This window comes from Heterodontus francisci, chromosome 8 (genome assembly GCF_036365525.1).
Source record: "Heterodontus francisci isolate sHetFra1 chromosome 8, sHetFra1.hap1, whole genome shotgun sequence".
In the NCBI taxonomy this organism is placed as follows: domain Eukaryota; kingdom Metazoa; phylum Chordata; class Chondrichthyes; order Heterodontiformes; family Heterodontidae; genus Heterodontus; species Heterodontus francisci.
The window spans coordinates 45,476,831-45,493,031 of NC_090378.1; the positions used below are offsets into that span (position 1 = coordinate 45,476,831).

The 16,201-nt window shown below is 41.8% G+C and overlaps 1 protein-coding gene across 3 annotated transcripts in view; it reads right to left on the reverse strand.

The window, feature by feature from the left end:
- LOC137372801 (riboflavin-binding protein-like) overlaps window positions 1-16,201 on the reverse strand; it is a 43,481-nt gene that overhangs the window by 4,675 nt on the left and 22,605 nt on the right. For all 3 annotated transcript variants that reach the window (XM_068037079.1, XM_068037077.1, XM_068037078.1), the window contains exons 4-6: window positions 14,821-14,949; window positions 14,205-14,313; window positions 1,275-1,530 (exon numbers count right to left, since the gene is read on the reverse strand). In XM_068037079.1, the coding sequence (XP_067893180.1) occupies window positions 1,276-1,530; window positions 14,205-14,313; window positions 14,821-14,949 (493 nt within the window). In that variant the 3' untranslated portion in view covers window position 1,275. The remainder of the gene's footprint in view (window positions 1-1,274; window positions 1,531-14,204; window positions 14,314-14,820; window positions 14,950-16,201) is intronic.

A 16,201-nucleotide genomic window follows, 5' to 3' on the forward strand; every position in this document is an offset into this window, starting at 1 on the left:
ACATGGCAGCAGTGTGTACCATCTACAAGATGCACTGCAGCAATGCACCGAGGCTCATTCCACAGCATCTTCCAAACCTGCGACCTCCATCACCTAGAAGGACAAGGGCAGCAGTTGCATGGGAGCACAACCTGCAAATTCCCCTCCAAGCCACACACTATCCTGACTTGGAGTTATATCGCCGTTCCTCCACCGTTGCTGGGTCAAAATCCTGGAACACCCTTCCAAGCAGCATTGTTGGTGTACCTACACCCCAAGGACTGAAGCAGTTCAAGAAGTCAGCTCACCACCAGCTTCTCAAGGGCAATTAGGGATGGGCAATAAATGCTGGCCTAGCCAGCGATGCCCACATCCCATGAACGAATAAAAAACGTTGGGTGAACTTTAATAGTTGTCTATAAATCCTCTGGTGCAGAACAGATTTCACCATTTTCTTCATGCCTATTGCCCCAGTCCCAGTTGAGATGGTTTGATCTGTTGATTTCATTACAATATTCATTTAAGAATTAAAATTAAAAATAGCAATAAATTTCTCTGGTGGCATAAAATAATGGAATGCTGCTGTAACGTTGCCAAATAATATGGCGGAAACCTGAGCAGTTGGTAGTTACAGATATTACCATTTAGATGGATGTTCAGTTGTGCAATTCCACAGTTTAAAATTTCAGGGTAAACCAGTAACTGCCTCCCAACATTAATGTAAGTCAGCCTGAACTCTAAAATTGTTCTCATTGGCATTAAATGGGTTATCTCCTCTTTTGCACTCTAACACGCACGCACCAGAAAATGTGCCTCACAGTGGTTGGCTAGTAATGTTTAACGTCATTCATAGGTTTTGGAAAACTATAGGGTATCATTGATAAGTGGCAAGAATAGCCGTCTTAATGACCAAGGCTGTGAATGAGGAACTTGAAAAATGGTATATTAAAACCAAGCAACAAGAATGAAAAATGACTTGCAAAGTGTGAAACAGGAACTGTGCCATGCCATGAACTGTGTCCATTCCTGGTACCCATATCAGGAATAAAATGGTAAGAAAACCCCTAAAACAAAATAAATCATAGTGAGCTAGGGAGATAAATTGTTCAGTTGCAAAATTCCTAGGAACTGAATCCATGACTGTTATCAATACCCATAGCTGACATTGGTCATAGAGTCATAGATCCACCCATTTCGAATGGTAATGGACAATATTTCAAACAGAAAAACATGAATATTATAACAAGACAAGTTTTGTGGGAAGTTTAATTGCATTCCACAAGGTATGTACTTACACTATTTTGTCCCTTTTTTCTCCTTTTCCCTCTCTTTCCTTTCATGCAGATTTTTATGCCTCCGTTGACAGAAAGGTTGCTTCATGACTTCACTGTGCATGGCTTCTGCTGGAGTCATTGTTCCTCTGTTGTGGACCAGATGTTGGATCACATTATTATCATCACCGTCCATCATCAGACAGTGGCAAGGGCAGGAAATCACATTGAAAGTCGTACCCCATATGTTATCACAGAGATCCTTTCCATCCTTATACATCTACACAAAGAATAATTTGATTGTTCATAGGACAGTCATCATATTACACTTTCTGTTATATGCAACACCAAATCCAGATGGTTATGTGCATTAAATATGCAACTGTTCAGAGAAGCAGAATACTGAATTCATAAGCTACAATATCCTCCTCAAAGAGGAATAATTGTAACATTAAAAGGGGCTGTAAGATATCTGTTTTACTTCTAGTTTGCTGTGATGTCCATACAGTTACGAACGAGACGGGAGGAGTCCACTGTTAATTCAGTCCCACTTCTCCACAGGTCACAACATATATTTAAATTTTCCCACTGAGTGAAACAGTCAATCAGATACACTATTTTATCACAGAATAAAGTACACTAACCAGGTTTCTTTAATAAACAATGAAACTATCCATTTATTATAAAGCAAGTCTTAACCAAAAATAAAGCAAACATACACGCAAATTGAAGTATTAAAGCCCCTTATTTATCCGAGCCCTCACACACACATACGCATACATAACCGGTTAACTGGGAGATAAAAAGGAATTTTTGTTTACAGCTGTTACAAAGAAATAGAGGAATAAAAAAGAACACAGACTGAAAAGTAGGTACGGAGCATGTCCTTTGTTTTGGTGAGGTGTCCCAAAGGCGAATAGGTGGCTGTCACTAGGATCTTCCCAGTTCCTCCCAGACGATGTTGAAGATCAATTTGGGTAGGCTTTCAAAAAGATGCAGCTACAGAAAGCTTCACATAGGTCTTACATCAGGTGTGCAGCAACAAAGGTTTTAATTCTCACAAATTCGATGCAAAGTTCCTTCAAAGATGTGAGGTTTCTGCAAACATGCAGAATTTCTTCAAATACAGGAGGCAACAGTAAACACACTTGATGCAGGATTTGCTTTTCAAGAGAAAAATGGGCTGGCTGGATCATCTTCTGTTCTTCTGGCAGGTCAATAAGAAAACTCCAACTGCCCATTTTTAATTAGGCTGCGTTTGCTGACAACTCAACCACTAGGTGGCGCAATACTTGCACATGTACAAATGCAGCTTCATGCACTGAAACCTCACTGCGACATTTTTGGCAGCTGCTAGTAGTAAAGATGGTGCTGCTCAATTTAACACAAAAACAAAAACAAATGAAATCCAAATCCCCACAATGGCTGCGTCGCTGCCTCCATCCCAACCCCAACAGTAGTCCGCTCCCGCCTGCCATCGCACTTCTCTTCACCGCTGCCTCCTGCGCTCGTCTGCTCACTGCTTTGTCCATGCCTTGCCGCTTTTCTCCCCTCGGCCGCTCGCTCCCCACTTCAGCCCCCCCACCCCGCCCCAATGGGCCAGTTACTCCTTGCCTCACCGCTTCATCCCCTCTGCTCTGCCTCTGCTCTCTGCTCCTTCCCACTTCTGCTCCCCACTCCGTCCTGCTCACAGTCTCCCTCCCTTTCCTATCTTGTCACTCTCTATCTCCCCCACTTCTGCCATGCAGGGAAGAAAGGCAGTAATCACAGGAGGGAGGGAGGACCAGAAGCGGGAGGGAGCAGGGAAGCAGAGGCAGAGCAGAGGGGAGGAAGCAGAGGCTGGGAGCGAGTGGCCCACAGGTAGGTGGAGGAGGGGGGGTGAAGCAGGGAGCGAGCAACCAATGGAGGAGAAGTGGCAAGGCGGGAAGCAAGGGGTGAAGCGGGAGCAAGTGACTGAGGAGGAAGAAGTGGTGACGCGGGGAGCAAGAGGTGAGGTGGGGAGTGAGGGGTGAAGCGGGGAGCAAGCTTCCAAGGGGGGAGACACGGCAAGGCCGGGAGCAAGCCGCAAGCAGACGTTGCAATACGCAATGATGTTTTCGTACACATACGTGAATTCGTCTTGGCAAGCCAGGTGCTGACATAGGCTGTGTAGGCACAGCACTATACTGACAGCAAGGGTCCGTTCTGTGCATGTGCATTGGCGGGAACGCTTTGATGACTTCGGTGCTGGGCTGCGTTGTCAGGAGTCACTTTGTTTTAACAGTTCAAAATGAAACCAAAACCCTTTCAGAAATAAGCCTTGTGACGACCATAAATCTTGGCTTGTCACTTCCTTGCAAATAGCTCTTCAAGGCAAAACACAACCCCCTGCTGGGTTCTTTGCAAACAGGTGCCTTCCAGTAAAATTTGTTTACATTCAGCCCAAATCTTCTGATCACTTTTTTTTTTAAAGAAAAACACCCAAAGTTCAGCTTCTTCAAGATTCCAGAGTCCATAGAATCCCTTTTCAGTTTTAAAATATAGATTCTCAACTTTTAACTAAATACTATGATTTTAAACTAACAAATAAACTTACTGGCAAGGTGTAGGAGAGGAATAATTGTAGTAACATCAACAGGGACTGTAAAATATCTGTTTTACTTATCTCCTAGTTCACTGTGATCTCCATACTATGATTTTAAACTAACAAATTAACTTACTGGCAAAGTGTAGGCACATAAGAAAGCATGATAAAAGATGTGTAGCCCATTCCTTATGCAGACCAATTTAGCCCATCACAGACACCAAAGCAAAATACTGTGGATGCTGGAAGTCTGAAATAAAAACAAAATATTCTGGAAATACTCAGGCAACTTCATGGAGAGAGAAACAGAGTTAATGTTTCGGGTCAATAACTTTTCTTAAGAACCAAAGGATCAGATCTAAGTTCTGCAGTCCCGTCACATCCAGTGGTTAATGGTGGTGGACAATTAAACAACTAACAGGAGGAGGAGGCTCCACAAATATCCCCATCCTCAGTGATGGGGGAGCCCAGCACATCAGTGCAAAAGACAAGGCTGAAGCATTTGCATCCATCTTCAGTCAGAAGTGCTGAGTGGATGATCCATCCCTGCCTCCTCCTGAGGTCCTGGGCATCAAAGATGCTAGTCTTCACTTATCCAATTCACTCCACGTGATATCAAGAAACAGCTGAAGGCACAGGATACTGTAAAGGCAATGGGACCCGACAACATTCCGGCAATAGTACTGAAGACTTGTGCTCCGGAACTAACCGCATGCCTAGCCAAGCTGTTCCAGTACAGCTACAGCACTGGCATCTACCCGATAAAGTGGAAAATTACCCTGGTATGTCCTGTGCACAAAAAGCAGGACAAATCCAACCCAGCCAAGTACTACCCGAAAAGTTTACTCTCAGTCATCAGCAAAGTGATGGAAGGGGTCGTCAACAGTGCTATCAAGCAGCACTTGCTTAGGACTAATCTGCTGATTGACACTCAGTTTGGGTTCCGCCAGGGTCACGCAGCTCCTGACCTCATTACAGCCTTTGTCCAAATATGGACAAATGAGCTGAATTCCAGAGGTGAGGTGAGAGGGACTGTCTTTGACATCAAGGCAGTATTTGACCGAGTATGGCATCAAGGAGCCCCAGCAAAACTGGAGTCAATGGTGTTATGAAAGTGCATCCATTTTTAAAATATTTTTTAGGACTCATGTTTTAAAATTGTGGAAATGGATTTCTTTGGAGGACTCAAGTGATTCCATAGATACTGGACTTGGTTTTGTTTTAAATGGTCACCTGAAGGACTTTGGGACTTGAACTTTCTGTTTAAAAACAACACTTCCTGGAAGTCACATGTCTTCATCAAAGTAAACAGAAAAGGCCTTGGGGACCAGTGGGAGATGTTTACGGAAAAACGACATGTCAAGATTTATGGTGGTCAAGAGTTGGTTTCATTTTGAATACTGTTTTGAGTCAGCTGGGGTCAGCCTGCTGAAAGAGAAGATCAGTTCATTCTTTCTCCACCTCTCTGAGAAACCCTGAAAATCCAGTGTGTGATAGCTGAAACCCCTGATGCCGCATTTCACCTGGTCTCGCCTGACAGACTAATCCTCGACGTCGCCTGAAGAGAACTGCTCCAAAAAGATCCCAGTGACAGCTGTCTACATGTGTTTGGGATGCTATTCCATATCTTATCCTTTTCCTTCAAGAATTAACAAGTATTTTGCCAAGGTTTTTTTTGTCTTTTTGTGAAAAAACACTTTGGCAAGAAAATCTCTTTATTTTTTATTTAACGTACGTGTGTGTGTGTGTGTGTGTGTGTGTGTGTGTGTGTGTGTGTGTGTGTGTGTGTGTGTGTGTGTGTGTGTGTGTGTGTGTGTGTGTGTGTGTGTGTGTGTGTGTTGGACTAAGTTAGAAGGGAACTTTTATATTTCAATCTGTGTGTTTATGCTTTGCATCTTTACTGAATACATCTTGTTTGTAATAAATTGATAATTTTGTTGTTTATTAAAGAAACATGGTTGGTGGATTTTATTCTGAAATAAAAACAGAGTATATAATTGGCCGTATTGGTAACTGGGTATACATTTAAATATATGTTGTGGCATGTGGAGAAATGGAATGAGAGAAAGAGAGTGCACTCCTCTCGCCTTGGTCGTAACAATGGGAATCAGGGGAAAAACTCTCCACTGACTGGACTCATACCTAGCACAAAGGAAGATGTTGTGGTTGTTGGAGGTCAATCATCTCAATCCCAGGACATCACTGCAGGAGTTCCTCAGCATACTGTCCTAGGCCCAACCATCTTCAGCTGCTTCATCAATGACCTTCCCTCCAGAATAAGGTCAGAAGTGGGGATATTCGTTGATGATTGCACAATATTCAGCACCATTTGTGACTCGTCAGATACTGAAGCAGCCAGTATCCAGATGCAGTAAGACCTGGCTTGGGCTGATAAGTGGCAAGTAACATTTATGCCACACAAGTGCCAGGCAATGACCATCTCAAACAAGAGGGAATCTAACCATCTCCCCTTGATGTTCAATGGTATTTCCATCGCTGAATCCCCTGCTATCAACATCCTTGGGGTTATCATTGACCAGAAACTGAACTGGACCAGTCACATCAATACTGTGGCGAGAAGAGCAGATCAGAGGTTGGGCATTCTGCAGCGAGTAACTCACCTCCTGTCTCCCCAATGCCTGTCCACCATCTACAAGGCACAAATCAGGAATATGATGGAATACTCTCTATTTGCCTGTATGGGTGCAGTTCCAACAACACTCAAGAACTTGACACTATCCAGGACAAAGCAGCTTGCTTGATTGACTCCCCATCCACCACCTTCAACATTCACTCCCTTTACCACTGATGCACAGTGCCAGCTGTGTGTATCATCTACAAGATGTACAGTAGCAACTACCAAGTTTCCTTTGACAACTTTTACAAACTCGTGACTTCTACCACCTAGAAGAACAAGGGCAGCAGATGCATGGGAACACCACCACCTGCAACTTCTCCTCCAAGCTACACACTATCCTGACTTGGAACTATATCACCGTTCCTTCACTGTCGCTGGGTCAAAATCCTGGAACTCCCTTCCTTACAGCACTATTGGTGTACCTACACCCCAAGGAATGCAGTGGTTCAAGAAGGCAGCTCACCACCACCTTCTCAAGGGATGGGCAATAAAGGCTGGCCTGGCCAGTGATGCCCACATCCCACGAATGAATAAAGAATATCCAAGCAAGGAAGCCGTGCTTTAAGGAGTTGAAGAGAGAGACTGACTGAGAAAATTGATGAAGAAAAAATGCGAACATGCAATATCTTTCAATTGTTCAGTTCATTTGAAGCAGTCTCTGAACAAACCAGGGGTTGCTAAAGACGTGATAGCTGCCTTGGGGAAGATATGAGTGGAACCTTGCAAGAAAACTCAGATGAAGCTTTATAACCAAGGAAAGGTGATAGAGAAGGACACAATGGTCGGCCATATCGAACACTGTGGATAAAGGGAAAAATGCACAGGAGTTGTGGTCACAGATTTAATTTGCAATTTTGGCCAGGCTTGTCTCAATGTTAAAAAACGAAGACTTTTTTCATTTTAAACTATTTCCTGCATTCCTTAATTTAACTTTATTCTTCAGTAATAGTTCATCTGTTGTTACTGAGGAAAGAGAAGCAAAAAAAACCACAAAAATACCCCTCAATGGTGAATACTGATTTAAGCAGTGTGTTGACCAAAAACAGAGATCGAAGTTCCTGTCTGTCATTCAGAGATTTAAACAAAAACTTTTTTTTAAATTTCAAACATCTTTATGCACACTAATAGAATATTGGCTGCTATTGGAGGGAAATGATTCAACTTGTTTTTAAAAATCTGATAATGAAGGCTAAAATCAAAGCTTCTAAAAGGTCAGGGCCGGGGTTACCAGGATCCTAAGTATCCCATCTGAACAAATTCAAGTTCAACTCCTGTATAATGGAATCTGCCAATCTCTCCCTCTTCTTCCTGAGCTGGCTGTGCTTTTATCCGCTGTCTGCTGCTCTCCATTTTCACACTAAGAACCACAATATGGTAACAGCAAAAGTCCCAGCTTCTGTTATGATGTGAAACCTATCCCTTTGTTCAGTGAGAATAGAATGCAAGAGATGGCACAGTGTGGTGAATGAGCTAACAAGCAGTTCAAAGAATGTTCTTTGAAAGTTAACAGAATCCCGGTGAAGGACACAAGTATCATCTGTTCACTCTGTTCATGCAAGGGTCAAGATAACACAACAAAATAATGCCAAATATAATTAATGATTAATTTCTTAACAAAAACAGAAAAGGAATAAATACTTGCATTTATGTAATGCCTTATTCCATCTCTCAGAAAAGTCCCAAAACATTTTGCAAATAATGAGTTACTTTGAAATGCAATTACAGTGTTATGTAGGCTGACATGGCAGCCATTTTGCATGAAAAGGCCACAATGAGCTATGAGATGAGTGACTCCAATCCTTTTGAAGATAGACTGGGAAACACTGGATGAGATGAGGTCAGATATAAATCATAAAGCTGCTTTATTTCACAGTGTTATGACCAGGTGAGAAAGGGGTCTAGGGGTTCCCTCTCAGCCTTTGCCTGGTTTAACCATAACAGGGTTTAATTTTAAAAACACCATCTTTTTAGCTCCCCAGTGTTTATCCTTGTTTACAGCTTTCCAATGGCAAAGAAATCAATCAGACAGGTTTTCTTAGGTTTAAACAAGAAAGGTGGAAGTTTATTAATCTTAAACTCTAATTCGGTTAACGGCTACAAATATGCGACACAACCACGAATACGCGATCAACACACATGCAGATAGAGACAGAAAATGTAGAAAGAATAAAGGGGAAAAGTTTATGGCAATAGCTGGGTTTCTATTTACGGTCCTTTGAGTTTGATGTAGAGTCTTTGGTTACCGGTAAGTCTTGCTGTTTCGTTGGGGCCCAATGCACACTTTAATACCTATTTCAGTGATGGAGTCTTTTCACTCTTGAGGTTTAAGTGACTTCACTGGATCTGGAAGTTAGTGGGAGAGAGAGAGCCAGACAGGAGAGAGGCTCTTGTTCCAAGTTCAGTTGCAATCAGCAGTCTGACCCAAGCTGTCCTGTGAACAGTTCAAAACCAGACCTGGGCCAGATTAGTCATGTGACTCACTTTTTTAACAAACTCCTGCTTTAGTGGATTCCAAAGCTCTCGGTGGTGGTGGTGGGGGAAGGGTGGTTGTAGTTCCGTCTCTTACACCAACAAGATGTGGATCACCATTGCCCAGACCAATCTCTGTTAATTGAATCAGTGAGCAGTTCCAATTGTCTTTTCCTAGGAGACTGTCTCTTAGAATGCAAATTTTTTGCCAGCCACTGTTGATCTCTTTAAACAAGTCATCTCTCCACTCCAGCAACAGTTTAAAATTAATGTTCATGTGACAAAATTAATATGCCTCATTCTTGGCAGGTGGGTGTGTTCATGACAACAGACTGAAAATCGATGTAAAGAGTAACAATCAAAGCAACTTTTACTTAATTCATTCAATCTCAGTTCTCTCCTCAAAAAATGAGGAGAAAATAATAAAGTACTTTGTTCCTATTGTGGGCTGATTTACTTGTTTTCTAGAATACTTCGAGCTGCTAAAATTGATCTGCTGCATTTTAACTTCCAGCTCTGGGCCCTATTTAAAACGTAATTAGCCCCAAACACAGGTCTTTTCCCTCTTTATATTAATTTTCAACCCAAGAATAAATGGGGCCATGTGAATGTAATGGATGTGAACACTTGTTGGCCATCTGAGATGAGCAAGTGAATTGCTTAATGATCCCACTATTTTGGCTATTAGGCATGAGATGAGACAATAGACGCTCGTTGTATTTGGTTTGAAATAATTTGTGAGCTCTGAGATTCCACAAATTGGCCTGTCAGGCTTTAATACACATTTGCAATCCTTTTAGCTTGTGACCAGCATTCCCTTTAAACTGTGTGCACATGCGGCCATGCAGCAACCCAGAAGGTACCACACTGGATGCTCACAAGTTGTCTCCTTTAAGATACCATGCATGCACAGTTTTGCAAAAAAAAAGGGTACTGCACATTCAAATGACCAGACCACCGTCATGGAATTGTTTTTTCTCCTCTGTTTACAAACAATGTGCCTTTAAGACTCTGTTTAAAAACTTAAGGGCACAGTGTACCTTTAAGGCAGAGAGAGAAGCTTTTAGATTATTTGAGAAGAGTGTGCCAGCAGCACAGCAGGAGAGATGTGCTGTATTGTATCAATTTAACTGTGTAAAGACTGGCTAAAACCAGTCTGATCTGGAGACCAGCGAAGCGTGCTTACTGAAAGGAAGGATCCCTCTCTCTTAGCAGAAAAATCTACATTTATCTTCAGGCTGTGTATTGCCTAAGGAGAGAAAACCCCTGGAAAAGAATATTTGCATTGTTGGAGGTAGTAAATTCCTTTTTACTTCCAAACTTTAAGAAGTCTCTGCATTGGGAGTGACTATCTGTCATCTGTTTGTGTTTGCTATAATTCTCAGTAAAGTTTCTACTGAAATACTATGAATTTTAGAATCCAAATAGACCTGTTGCTATACTTCTTGTTGAAAGAACTGTGTGATGCCTGCTGCAACCAAAGTGCTTTGAACTCCTATCCCTTAAAGACTGTTCGTCGAATTCGCCTGGAGACTTCGAGTGGCATCTGATTATTCTACTCTGGGATACCTCATTAACTGGGAATGTAAATCACCAGGACCTACAACCCAGCTACTTATTTATTCCTAAGAAACATAATTTTTTTTAAACCAGTCAACCATTGGTTTTTGAATGTGTGTGTGCATGAAGGTTAGGGTAAAATAAGAAGTTATAAAGTCTTCTAGACATAGGTTTATATCAATAGTGTTTATGATTTAGTTTATTAATACATAGTTAATTTGTTGTTTAAAGACACCTGGTTTGGTGTATTTTTATTCTGAGGGGTAATGAAGTGTTTAATTTAGCTAATTTCCAGTAGGTGGGAAAACTTTAATAATATGCTATGAATAGTGGAGTGATGGGACTGAATTGACAGTACAATGCTCCTGTCTCAGTCGTAACACCACGCACAATGCAAATATTCAGGCGGACGTTGCTTTTAAAAAAAGAACTGTGGAAGAAAAGACTTGTTTCACGTTTGTTCTCCGGGGGCAGGCAGCTTTGCGGGTTGTTTCCTGCGTGGTCTGCATAGCATTCCTCACTGCTATCATTGAAGAAAACTGCACAAGCTGCGCAGGTCATACCCCATGATGCCGTCTGCCTTTTCCCCCTGTGAATTTACTTTGTTTTAAAACAGAGAATTTAAACATAACTCAATACTAAAAATCTTGCTGTGAAAATAGCAATGATCATAAGTCCAGAGATGTGACATTAGTGCAATTATAGGTTTCCTGGAGCATAGTCTTGAGTGTGTCCCTTAGCTGCAGTAAACAATTTTGCAAAGTGTGGCAATGACTAACAAATAATGGGATTAAACATTTTCTGGCCAAATAAATAAGCAAATCATGAAGCCGTTGACAGTCCTCGATTACTTAAATGTAAGTACTTTTCCGCTGCATGTATGGGTGGGATAATAACAGAGTGCAGTGGAGGCAACTGTAATGAAGACAGATGTCTCATCATATTGGGTTTTGTGCTATAGAAAGCATAGGATTGGAAAATGTGCACTTTGTTGCTAAATTGCAAGCCCAGGGCCCGAGGGCATGGTCCAGCCATCTTGGTTAAGAAAGATGGTTAACTCTGGCCAGAATTTTACAGCCCCCCCATCAAGCGGGCTGGTGGCAGGGGGTGGCCGGTGGCATGAAATTGACGGGGAGGCTGGGGGAGCGTTCCAACGCCTTCCCGCTCCCGCTGCAATTTTGGGCCTTGAGATTGAATGAATTAAATAAAATTTGTTTTGATTGTTACTCTTTACCTCGATTTTCTGTCTGTGAAATAAATCAGCTTAATGATTTATATCCATGGTGCTGGGCAGTTAAATGCCCAAACACAATTGAAATGCGCCGGGTGGGGGGCTCCAAACGGCTGAGAGGAGGGTTCTCCTTATCTTTTTGGTCTGCCATCGGGACGCCCGCCAGCTCAACTACATTCAGCCCACTATGTGCACTCTTATTTCTACATGGGTTTAGCCAAGATCTCGGAGAATCTGAGAACAGCAGACAATTATTGCCATTTCTCCAACTGTGTAGCTGCACCTCTGCAGAAATAAGTATTTTTGCAACTTCCTCGGAAGAGTGCACTAATCTATGGGCGGCGCAGTGGTTAGCACGCAGCCTCACAGCTCCAGCGACCCGGGTTCAATTCTGGGTACTGTCTGTGTGGAGTTTGCAAGTTCTCCCTGTGTCTGCGTGGGTTTTCTCCGGGTGCTCCGGTTTCCTCCCACAAGCCAAAAGACTTGCAGGTTGGTAGGTAAATTGGCCAATATAAATTGCCCCTAGTATAGGTAGGTGGTAGGGAAATATAGGGACAGGTGGGGATGTGGTAGGAATATGGGATTAGTGTAGGATTAGTATAAATGGGTGGTTGATGGTCGGCACAGACTCGGTGGGCTGAAGGGCCTGTTTCAGTGCTGTATCTCTAAACTAAACTAAACTAAACTAATCATATTTGTATGCATGTAGAGATAGTCCTTTGGCAAGATCATGCACGCCATTGGAATGTTTCAAAGCAAAAGGCGTAAAGGCATGGGGATCACAGGCAGAGTAGCTCTAGTTATACAGGACAAGCTTAAGTTGTCTGCCATATTTCAGTAATTGCCTTCCTGAAGAGCCCCAAGCTGACAGAAACTAGCCAATCACTAGCCCACCTCTCCCGTAATTTCCCATCTGAATCTCTACAATTGGGAATCTGCCCCTTTCGCAGCAATGAAACAGCCCCAACTAAAGTATGAGCACCACTGTTTTTGATTATAACAATGGTGCATTATACATCCTCATCATCCTCACCGTTCTTTGATGCAGTTTGACTGCACCATCATCTTCCAACACCTATCCTCCGTTGTCCAGCTCAATGGGACTGCCTCACTTGCTTCCTCTTATATCTATCCAATCATGACCATAGCATCCCTTGCAATAATTTCATCTCCCACCCCTGCACAGCCACTTAGAGAGTCCCCATAGATTGATGCTTAAGCCCCTCATTTGGCCCATCTAAGTGCTGTCTTTTGCTGACATCATTTGCAGACAGGGGTCAGACTCCGCATGTACACTGACAACATCCAGCTGAACTTCTTCAGCACCTCTCCCAACCCATAATTGCCTGTCTTGTCAGTGTGTTATCTTGACATCCAGTCTTGGATGAGCTTCAGTTTTCTCCATCTAAATTTTAGGAATTCTCCCACCATAAGCTCCATATCTTTGCCACTGACTCTATCCCTTCCCTCACCACTGTCTTTGTCTGAACTAGACTGTTTGCAACTTGATATCCTGTTCAATCCTGGCCTGAGCTTTTGACCCGATATCATCCCCATTACAACGACTGCCTACTTCCACCCATAACATTGTCCGCCACCCAGCTCAGTCTATCTATCTCTGATACTCTCATCCAGGCCTTTGTTAGCTCAAAGCTTAACTATTCCTGGACAACATCCCATTATCGGCACTCTGTAATCTTTCAAATGTCTGCTGCCAGTATCATATGCTGCACCAAATTCGACTCATGCATCACCCCTGTCCTAGGTGAACTGTAGTGTTTCTCAGTCCTACAATGGCTCAAATTTAAAATTCTCATCCTTTTGCTTATATCCCTCCAGGTCTTCCCCATCTCTGTCATTTCCTCCAGTCCTACAAACCTTTCATTCTCTGTTGCCCTGACTTCAATCCCATGTTTCACCACCTCCCTTCACCCTCGTGTCACTAGCTGCCAAAGTCTCCCTCTCTGAAATTCCCTCCCTAAACCCTCTTCTTCTACGCACTCCTTTAAGATCCACTTTTAAAGCAACCTCTTTGGTCACCTCCTAATATTGCCTTCTTTGGCCCAGAGTCCATTTTTTTCCCTTTTCCTCTGTGATGTGCCATGGGATCCTTTTCCACATCTAAAGCCCTTTAAAAATGTAAATTATTGTTGTGGATAGACTACTCTCACTGCTCAATTCACCCCAGCCTTCAAGAATTCTCACAACTATTTTGGACGAATTTGGTGCTGAATGTGTGTGGATCACATTATTGACATCATCACACACTCACAAGAGAATTCGTGGTTACAAATCCACTGGCACAAAACTTCCATAATTTATGGTGGATATCAATAAAACTGACTTGTAAGATCCCTACCTATTAATCATGGGAATGCTGTTCCTTTCAGTGTAGTTACCAGCTCAAAATATGCCCATTACGTAATCTGCATTACCATATCAGTGCACTAAGTCCATCAACTGTCCATTAAAATGTAGTTCTGCTGTTCTTACCTGATGGTATGGAATACATTCATTTCTGCAGTTATTTCCATGATCATCCCATTCCCAATCAGTAATCCAGTTTCTAGTACAGGTCAGGTCATCTCTACAAGCTGCCAACCTGTAGAAAGCAAATGATTGTTCATTAATAACTGCTTTATGGTCACTACCACTGATAAGCTGAACCTTCTTTGCATTAGTGGGTTACTATCAGAGAGGGAATGTTGCCCACCCACATGATTCCTCCATTACCTGCTGCAATTTCCTCCTGGGACTTGAAGGAAACACGTAGGCTGGATTTGGTGTAGTACTATCAGTTCTTGACATTGGTTTCAAAACTGAACATGCATCTTTCACTTTGATGAGCACAAAATTCAAGAAATAGTCTAACATTTAAAAGGTTGCACTGTTTACAAACTCCTTTTCCCAATATATCTCCGTCAAACCATATTACTATTATGTGTATTTTAAGTTATGCATTTTTGAAGAATCTACTGAAGAATGTTTTACTGTCTTACAGAAAATCTAAATTTCACATCGTAAAAAGATGAAATGCAATAAAAATTGGAATTGTTCCAAGGTGAAATTGCCTTTAACTGGAGAAATAAACTTTAAAAAAATAACTTACCAGTCATCACAAAAGCTCTGACAGAGTGGGACAGCAACAATTGAATACGAATTATTGGGAGTGATCCAGTTGAAGGCATGTGGTGAGCAATGGTAGAAACAATCTATTTTTTTCGAGTACGCCTCACATCTTTAATAATGAATAACAAGAGATAATCAGTAACTATTCTACAATATTTCTTGTAATTTATTCCATTTTTGTTCTATTTTCACTCTGATAATCTTTCCACAGGAGAGGTGACCTGCCCCCAGGTCAAACAATTTCACGTTATTTGTATCCATTATTTGTGGTAGAAATATGGCTTAGTTACAGTGCAATTTCTAAATGTGCTTTGCTTTGTTATCAATATTTAAAAAATAATGGTTTCTTCATGAAAGTGCCTCAAGACACTGCCATTGTCAATGAAGGAGGATTCCTGTTTGGCAAATACCAAATTTCTGTAGACCATATTGTAATGAGTTTGGCTTTTCAAATACATAAATGTCAATATCAAAATAAAACTACACATATCAAATCTTGTGTTTGGCAATGTTCAAGCCATGTGACAAACCTGCTGTAGCTTCAAAAGGGAGTTTTTTATGCTTATCAAATATGACAATGGAAATTACACTGAACTGCAGCATTGTGTCACGAAAACACGATCATATAACATGCGCATAATATCACGATTATAGAAATAACATCAGTCTGTTTTACTGCTCTTCTTACCTCTGCGTAAATACTGTAGCCTAGAAATTACTCTGACGGCATTAACATGTCCACATCAAATTCTTCAGTCTGGTATTTTAGCTCAGACATTAACTTATTTATTTTAAATTGGTTAATATTCTGTTAAAACAGTGCACCTAGGAATGTCATATGCATGCAATAAGCATTTGTTCACTAATATAAACAAATTAGTTTTTAAAGTTTATTCTTGGGATGTGTGACACTGGGGAAACAATGTTCATTGCCCATCCAGAGTTGTCCTTAGGGCAATAAATACCATCTCTTATTATGCTGACAACACCTAACTTACCTTTTTACCACCTCTCAATTCCTCCATTGCTTCTGTGATGTCAGACTGCTTTGTACTGCTTGTCTGATATTCAATTTCAGACGTGCCACAATTTCTTCCAGTTAAACACTGGGATGACTGAAGATATTTGGTCACACCGCCAACTCCATACCTTTGCCACTGATTCCATCCCCATTCATATAATCAAAGAATCATAGAATGTTTACAGCACAGAAAGAGGCCACTTGACCCATCATGTCTGTGCCTGCCGAAAAACAAGCCACCTATTCTAATCCCACCTTCCAGCATTTGGTCCGTAACCCTGCAGCTTACAGCACTTGAAGTGCATATCCAGACTCCTTTTGAATAAGTTGAGGGTTTCTG